Raw genomic sequence first — 8,912 nt, forward strand, 5'->3', positions numbered from 1 at the left:
GGGCGCTTAAGGCGCCAAATAGGTAGCAATAGTTAGAGTACTCACACATGCACGAGCGTTGAGACATTCCTCGTTCTCCCCGTGTGTGTAGGGGTTCTGTTTTCCGTTTTCATTCTATTTTTGGCTTCAGGTTTTCACTCTGCATGAACTATAGTTCATGTTGGGATGTGGGTTCAAGTTGTTTTTTAGGCTGTTTTTTTCTGTTCTTTTTCTTTCCTTTTTCTTGTTTTTTTTTCATTTATCGTAAGTTGTCGGCTCATTTCCGAAAATTGTGCCTGAACCTCGCCATTAAAGATGATTGATCTTTGGGCCACACCCCTAGACTCCCACCTCGAAGCAACATTTGGGTTCGTCATGTGGAGCACCACCTGCGCAAGATCAGGCAAAGCGGTTCGAACGGAGCACGCGATGTCCACCCGATGAGACGTGTAGCACTCCCAAGACGGAAGGGAGTGGGAGCAATGGAGAAGGGTGGCGAACGAGACAACCCACAATGCGACCTTTGGTGACGATGGGCGGGGCATCGTCGCCTCTATGCTACCATGCGACTTCATCCTTCCTGGTTCTCAGAAATATTCAGCTTGCTTCGCGTTTGAGACAACATTGATTCACGGGATTCGTAGAAGTGTAGCAATAGTGCGCATGACGGCAATATCACACCAATGACATCCAACAATGATTTTTCTCTACATCAATGCTCCTTTGATTGTATCACGGAACTAAAGTATTCTTAGCAAGGGATATGAGTAGAAGGAAAAGTTTCTCTAAATTTGTAGTTAAAAGAATGATCTAGAAGAAGTCCCTTATAAAACAAATTGCAAATGAATTGTTAAAAAATCCTAGGAGTATGTAATTTAATCGTAAAAAAACTAACACATGAAAATTTCCTCAAATATCCGATATTTCTATTAAAAAACTTAATGTACATTTTGGTTTATTATGTAGTAATCATCACTTTGGTTTATTTGCATTTTTCAGTTGCTAGTGATAAGGATCTGGACTAAGCTAAAAGGGCTCCTCCTCCTCCAAGAAAGAAAGTTAGGGTTTGTGCCTCTCGCCGGCGCCGGCGCAGGTCCGCCTCGTCTCCGGTGGCCCTAGGGCCATGGAGGCGCGGTGGGTCCTGGCAAGGGCCGGCTGGAGGGCTCCGTTTTTAGTCGTTCTTTCCAATCTTGTTAGGGTTTGTGTCCTACTCAGGAAGGTGAGACGGTGACGGCTCCCTGAAGATGGAATAAAGGTCTCCCCGCCTAGCCCCCGTTCCGGCGGTGCGTCTAGTATCGTTGGTGGGTGGAGGTGTGTCTCCGGCAGATCTATCTTTGGTGGATTTGCTCAGGTCTCGTCGTTGTTCGTCTATGTTCGTGTGTCTTCGGTTTGGATCCTTCCGATCTACGTTATTTTTCATCGGCGGCGGTTGCTGTTCTGGGGTGCTGGTCCTATGAGGCCTTAGCACGACGACTTCCCGACTGTCTACTACAACAAGTTGTGCCGGCTCCGGCGATGGAGGGGCGATGACGGCGGCGCGTCTTCGACTCGCTTCGGTGCTTGTAGTCGTCGCTAGGTGGTCTACGAATCTGGATGTAATTTTTATTTCTGGTATTCGTTGGACTGCCATGATTGAAGATGAATAGATTGGAAGTTTTTTTTAAAAAAAAGGATCTGGACTAAGCTGAGTCCTTCACGTTTTCAGCTGCAGCGCAGAAGCGCATACGCTGTCCCTCTCTAGTCGTTGCACATTCTATTTTCTTCCCAAAAAAGTCGGTTCACATGATGTGTCTGCGTGAGTTATTTCTTCCCGGCTTTCGCCACCTGAACAGGCACACTGTCCGGTAGCCGTTTTTTGCAGGAAGCTGGGAGGAGGCAGCACCGTGGGAAGGTCACCGGCGAGGCGTCCGTACCTCTCCTTTCCCCTTCCGTGCGATGGATGCATCTGGGAGGCTGCTCAACCTGCGGAGCTGCGTCGTCGGCTAATTCATGACGCTAACCGCCACCGCCGGTGCCGAGTGCGACCGTCGTGCTTAGCCACGGCCGAAATCACGGCACTTTAGCAAGTTTAGGCGGGCATTTTGAAGCCAAAAATGGGAAACTGCGCACGCCACGCAAACCCCACTACGGATACGGAGGCGCTGCGCCTGCGCGCCTGCGCGAGCGAGAACTGCCAGGCGACGATCGCACTTCACTCCCTCCCTGCACGCCGCCGCGGCTATAAAATGCGGCGCCATCCCCCACAGGAACGATCACACTTCACTCTCTGCCTTCTCTTCCTCTCTAGGCTCTAGCACACGCACATGAACTCGAGGGTGGCCATGGCTGCGTGGTGGGTTTGTGGATTCCTCCCGCTCCTGCTGCTGGCGGTGGCCGCGGATGGGGACTCGGAGCAGCTGATCCGGCTGCCGACGGAGAATGGGCATGCCCCTGCCCCTGCGCCTGGTCCTGCCGCGTCGCCGGTGGAGGAAGAGGTGACGAAGTGGGCCGTGCTTGTCGCCGGCTCCTCCGGCTACGAGAACTACCGGCACCAGGTGAGAGTCCTCAGTTCCTCACTAATGCAGCTCGTATATCATTCATTGTATGAAACTTTTGATAGCGTGTGCTTGCTCAACGATTGTTTGCGGTGTTGTTGATGCACGTACGACGTGCAGGCCGATGTGTGCCACGCGTACCAGATCCTGAAGAAGGGAGGCCTCAAGGATGAGAACATTGTGGTGTTTATGTACGATGACATCGCCAACAGCCCTGAAAACCCAAGGCGTGGGGTCGTCATCAACCATCCTAAAGGCAAAGATGTTTACCATGGTGTTCCCAAGGTATTAGCATGACCTTACTGGCTGTGTTATCGTTAATTCAAACAGGACTGATGATCAACTTAACATGCATTGCAGGACTACACCGGTGAGCAGGTCACTGCTAAGAACTTGTATGCAGTTCTCCTGGGGAACAAAACTGCGGTTACCGGAGGGAGTAGGAAGGTGATAAACAGCAAACCGAATGATCACATCTTCATCTACTACACGGATCATGGGGGTGCTGGTGCACTTGGTACATGCATATATACTCCCACATAAACCTTGTAGTTCAGCTGATTTGTTTTGTAGTATAAATAAACTTAGCTAAAGTTATCATGGTTTTATGTAGGTATGCCCAACGTGCCGTTTGTTTATGCTGGCGACTTCATCAAGGTGTTACGGCAAAAGCATGCTTCCAAAAGCTATTCGAAAATGGTATTTATCCTTTCGTTTCTTTTTCCCTTAAATAAAGGTTAGAAACAGCATGTATGCTTTGAGTCGCATCTCTAATGAGAACTACTACAATTGTGGCAGATCATATATGTTGAAGCGTGCGAAAGTGGCAGCATCTTTGAGGGTTTGATGCCACGAGATCACAATATCTATGTTACAACAGCAGCAAATGCGGAAGAAAGTAGCTGGGCAGCATACTGCCCTGGGATGGAAGTACCACCTCCTTCTGAATACAAGACCTGTTTAGGTGACGCATACAGTGTTTCTTGGATGGAAGACAGGTACGTAATAAGCATCAGCTAGCTGTAATATAGGTACAAGTTTGTACGTATCAGTTATCTACAACCATTATGCTTGCTTGCTATTCTGAACCATTCGATCCTGCTTTTTTTTTTGACAACCACCATTCGATCCTACTTAATTTGCAGTGAAACCCACAATCTGAAGAAGGAAACAATCAAGCAGCAGTACGAGGTGGTGAAAGCGAGAACGGCACCCCGAAATGAGTCCAGTATAGGTTCTCATGTCATGGAGTATGGTGACAGGACTTTCAAGGATGAGATGCTTTTCCTCTATCAAGGTTTCGATCCTGCAAAGTCAAGCATCACCAACAGGCCACTGCTTAGGCCCAGCCTCAAGGGTGCAATCAATCAAAGAGATGCCGACATTCTTTTCATGTGGAAGAAGGTAAAGCTCCAGTTATCTCAGCTTAAGCTCGTGTCCTCTTGTCAATTCTTGTGGCCCATGCTTTGTTTTTCCAACTTTGTCTGCTAACCAATAATGTATCTTCTCGCTTTCAGTATGAGCAGTTAAATGGGGGATCAGAAGAGAAGCAGAGGGCTCTGAGGGAGATCAAAGAAACCGTGCTACACAGGAAGCATCTCGACAGCAGTATCGATTTCATCGGGAAGCTTGTCTTTGGATTCGAAAAGGGTCCTTCAGTGCTTGACGCTTCTAGAGGCTCTGGCCAGCCATTGGTCGACGATTGGGATTGTCTGAAGATGATGGTGAGTGTAACATTTCTATATTTAAAATCACATAAATATGCAAGACCCTGCACTCTATCTGCTTCCGGTTGAACTTACTCTATAGTCTGTACTGATGCCAACTGCCAGGTGCGAGTTTTCGAGTCCCAATGCGGATCACTCACTCAGTATGGCATGAAACACATGAGGGCGTTCGCCAACATATGCAACAATGGCGTCTCCGAGGCCCAGATGAAGGAGGCAAGCATCAGCGCTTGCGACGATTACAACATGGGGAAGTGGAGCCCACTGGTTCGAGGGCACAGCGCCTGATCCGCTGCACTGCAGTGCATGGGAGCAGTACCAAATGCTCCAGAGGTTCCTAGCTAGACCTCATATATGGTGTACATACACAATACATTGGTATACGTACAAGAAAACACCAACAATGGCGCCCCATGTGGTGTTGGGTTAATCAGTAGTTTATGATCGTGCTCGTGCCTCTGTAAATCAAATTTGACTGCAATCAATTGAAAGGCAATGATTATTATGTAGCAAAAGTGTGAATGTCTTTGCATGACAGTGCCATCATTTTTTTTGTGAGAATGGTTGACAGTGCCATCTGATTAGGTAATAATGAAGAGGTCGGCCATTATTAGTGGGTCAAAATTGATGACCCATCTGATTTGATACTGATCCTCCTACAGACAGCCCTACCAAGTGCTACATACAGTACTACGTAAGCTACCACTGCTAACAAGATGAGAATACAATGTTTGTGAATCTTCTTCGGACCATGCTAGTGTAGATCTGTAAGTTGTGCAGCACTCCCCATATTCAAGTTTCCAGTACATGACCAATGAATGAAAGGAAATCTAAAAAAGAGTGGTCCATGGATTTCAGGATGAAGATATGAAGTATAGCATTTCAGACAAAGTCTTTCGAATTTATAGCGATCCAAGAATAGTAATAGGGATATAAACCACATACAAATGATATTACAAGCAAAAAAGTAGAAGAACGTTAATAAGCAGGAATAGCCAGTACCAATCTAAATACTTTTATTAACTGTACACTTCTGTTTCTGGTTTTATTTTTTCCAATACCTTCTCAGCATCAATAAAGCCCCCTAAGGGACCCAACGGTGTATATTTTACTTGCCTCCAACTGTTAAGATGAAGAGTATAAATAATTTGAGATGAAAGCTGAAAAAGAAATTTATATGGGAAAACATGCCATATTTAAATAAACAAGGGCATGATATTAATTAACTTCAGTACCTGGGTATAAATGGCAGTGCCAGGCAGTGAAGATGGAGGTGATCAATACTATTAAATGGTGGCTGATGAAAACCAAATCTACAAGTAATAACAGAAAAGTAAAATTGTTGACAACATATGATACTGCTTTCAAGCTGATCTACACCATGCCAGAACAAATGTATTTCTTTTATTTTTAGCAATACCTATGTTCCTCAGATTTGGGAGCATCTCGACTGAGTAAATCTTTTCCCACCTTCAGCATGTGACTAACTGCAAAGGAGAAAAATGTTATAGTTCACCAAGCATCCATGGTTGAACAAAATGACATGTAATAGCAAGGCAGTGTTACATGAAGCAAGAAGCTATGAGCACGAACCTAACTGGTGATCTTTGTTGGTTCTTTGGAGATTTTTTACAGTTGGTATATGCTCGATGGGTATGACAAGATAGTGCCTGCAATGTTGCACAACGAGAATACTCTAAGACAGATCTTCAAGATAAAAAAAATGGTATGCATAAGCTGATCATAAATGATGGATCTTGTGGTGGTCAATGGAAGAACTGAATTCATATTGCTGCTAAGAGTAAAATCAAGGGATAAGCACTCCGGCATATCAAGGGCTTATCAAAGAGGCAGACAGCACAAAGAGCTCAACATCGCCTGTTATCCCTTTCACTGAATAAATGTGAAACGTGTTTGAGATGTTTGATAGATGTTATTAACCACCACACACATATTAATTATAGCAACTAACTGATCACGAAATGTAAACTATGCCATATTTTTTTTACAGTTGTACAAATTTAATCAGAGAACTGCAATTGTACATATATACCATATGTCATCTATGCCACTACCTTGCATGAGATTAAAATAAACACAACGCTAATGCTACTCAAGAAGTGAATGATAACTTGCTAGGAAAGGCGGTGTTTCAGATAGATGTCCAGACAAATATTGGTCTCAATGAACAATAACTTGTGCATAGGCACATATCAGCACACACTAGGTTCTCAGCTGATTGACAAGAGCAGTCAAAAATTTGCTCTGGCAGTGAGTAGCAAACATTGAAAGGAAACACCAACTACGTGACATGATAAACAGCAACTGTGTTACCTGATAAACACCAACTACAAGACAGTCTCTTAACACAATCAGAATGCAAAGAAAACATTATTTACACACACTTAGATAGCAAACAAATCAAGCAGCTCCAACTATAAGAGCATAAAACTACAAGAGTACCAACTATCACAAGCAGGACAGATGAGTAATTAAATCTAAGCACCAATTCTGGTGATGCTCGCCAGTTGTTCGACGAAATGAGCAAAAGCACTACTACGTCGATGAGGTATACTAATGCCACATCTAGACCAAGGACAGCGACACGGCGCTGAAAGAACAGACTACAACGGCCAGAATGTACCTGAACGCCGACGGATTGATGTCCTGGAACGCCACGACCTTGTCATCCTGCGCACAAGAGCAAAAGGTCGCACGTTTAGCAAGCAAATCGACAGGTGGCGGAGTTCAGATCGGAGAAGGTGAGGGGACGGTGTACGGAACGGAGTAGAGGAGGGTGGCAGTGGAAGCGGGGGCGCGGCGGGCGATGTCGCAGAAGACGCACCAGTCCGCCATCGGCGTCCGTCCTGTCCTCTTCGCAGCGGAGCCGCGGAAGCAGAACGACTTCTTCATGGCCCCCCTTCCACCGGTTGCGGGATGGGTAGGTGGGAGGCAGTGGGGGCGACGCGGAATTGACCGATTCAGCGACGCGCCGGGACGCGGCGGCCGCGCTCGCGGTTGCTTGCCGCCGTCGTCGAAGTCGTCGGAAGGGTGATTCCACGGCGCAGCCGACGCAACTGGTGGTTCTGGGCGAGGCCCAGTGTGGCAGCTGGACGATTTGGTTGGGCCCTAGAGTAGTGCACTGTAATTTCAGCTTTCTTTCTGTTTTGTGTAAAAAAAAACGTTTATTTTAAAGAGCCCATGCTCTCAATTAATCAAACACCAACATTATCTCTACTCCTAATGTCTGAGTTGGTTCAATAGTATCCACGGTTTATTTTCGTCCCACCACTTTCAACCGTTTTATTTCGCTGGTTTTTTTTCGTCCCCTCCCCCACCCCACCGGTTTAGTTTCGCGTCACCATCTCACACAACAAAAAAATCTGAACGGATCAGAACTTTCCATGCTGACGCAAGTTATTTAGTAATATCTTTACGTGAAAGAATCAATCAAGATCAATCTCTAAAGATCAAATCTAAATTAATAAACGTTTCCAAAAATCACTCGCACGAGAAAGAAAAATCTGACGAAGGAGGCTGCCCTTGATCTATTCGATACAACGATTGGAACCGCGCCCCAGCCGCCATCACAGGTCCTTTCGCCGCCGCCAATCTATTCGCTACATCGGCGAAAACCACGCCCTAGCCGCCATCATGGATCCCTTTGTCGGCGCCCAGATCATAGAGGAGTCATCGCCGAGCGCTTGTCGCTCGCCCCGCCCGTCTCTCCCTCCTCGGCGTTGGCAGCTTCGAGTCCTTCCGTGCCTTCCTCGGCCACGACTGACCTCTTCTCCTTCCACGATCTCCTCGCGTCCGCCGCCGCTGCCCGAGGAGCACGCCGATCGCAGGTCGTCCCGGAGGTCACGACTAGGGAATTCGTCCCCAAGATGTTGCGGGAGGCTGTGGCGCAGATTGTAACATCCCAATTTTCAATTTGGATGTTATGCATAGATCATCACATGCATATCATATTTATTCTTGCATTTTATTGAGATCTTAGAAATCTTAAGCAACTCAAGGACCGAAGGAGAGAGTTGGAGGTTTCACAAAATTCATATTTGAATTTATTTCAAATTTGAAGAAAGGATCAAATTGATTTTATTATTTTCTATCTAATTATTTCCATTATTAAAAATATATGAGAGAAGATAATATGACTTCTTCAAACTAAGAGAAATATTGGAGAAAGAATTTTAAAATCAAATTATGATTTTATTGTATTTTATTTGCTATTTTATTTGAATTAGAAAAATATGCATTTTTAAAAATTGCATTTTTAGGCTAGAAAAATGTTTACTTTGTTCTAAATATTTTATTTAGACGGCGAAAATTGTTTTTGGCATTTTTAGAATTTTTTATATTTTATTAGGATTTTTCTTTCGGGCAAAATTATTTAAAAAAATCTTCTTCGTCGCCGACTAGGCCGAAGGCCCAGCCGAGCCTGGCCGACCTGCTTCGCGCCACTGCCTCTGTCGCCGTCCCCGAGTCCGTCCAGGACACGGGGGAAGCCCTCGTCGCCGCCCGGGACTCCTCCCGAGGCAGAGCGCCCCCTCCCCTTTAAAAGCCGACCCCGGGGCCCCCTGGACCCCGAGTCGCCCCCGCCACCACCGCCTCTCGTCGCAGCACCGCCGCCGCCCCGTTCGCCCGCGTCGCCGCCGCAAGCTCCGCCGCT

The 8,912-nt window shown here is 46.2% G+C and overlaps 2 protein-coding genes across 2 annotated transcripts; one reads left to right on the forward strand and one right to left on the reverse strand.

Annotated features, from left to right (window-relative positions):
- The first annotated feature begins 2,237 nt into the window (after window positions 1–2,237).
- LOC119365031 (vacuolar-processing enzyme beta-isozyme 1-like) lies at window positions 2,238–4,762 on the forward strand. Its single transcript, XM_037630616.1, has 8 exons — window positions 2,238–2,513; window positions 2,634–2,798; window positions 2,874–3,030; window positions 3,127–3,212; window positions 3,312–3,511; window positions 3,659–3,917; window positions 4,031–4,237; window positions 4,346–4,762. Exons 1-8 carry the CDS (start codon window positions 2,283–2,285, stop codon window positions 4,526–4,528), a joined length of 1,488 nt encoding a protein of 495 aa, XP_037486513.1. The 5' UTR covers window positions 2,238–2,282; the 3' UTR covers window positions 4,529–4,762.
- A 330-nt stretch (window positions 4,763–5,092) lies between these two features.
- On the reverse strand, window positions 5,093–7,292 carry LOC119365032 (bifunctional adenosine 5'-phosphosulfate phosphorylase/adenylylsulfatase HINT4-like). Its single transcript, XM_037630617.1, has 6 exons — window positions 7,025–7,292; window positions 6,885–6,931; window positions 5,834–5,910; window positions 5,661–5,727; window positions 5,476–5,553; window positions 5,093–5,362 (listed from the first exon to the last, which is right to left on the reverse strand). The coding sequence occupies exons 1-6, from the start codon at window positions 7,151–7,153 to the stop codon at window positions 5,260–5,262; spliced, it is 501 nt and encodes a 166-aa protein (XP_037486514.1). The 5' UTR covers window positions 7,154–7,292; the 3' UTR covers window positions 5,093–5,259.
- Window positions 7,293–8,912: the final 1,620 nt, after the last annotated feature.

The sequence above is a fragment of the Triticum dicoccoides genome, chromosome 2B (genome assembly GCF_002162155.2).
Source record: "Triticum dicoccoides isolate Atlit2015 ecotype Zavitan chromosome 2B, WEW_v2.0, whole genome shotgun sequence".
In the NCBI taxonomy this organism is placed as follows: domain Eukaryota; kingdom Viridiplantae; phylum Streptophyta; class Magnoliopsida; order Poales; family Poaceae; genus Triticum; species Triticum dicoccoides.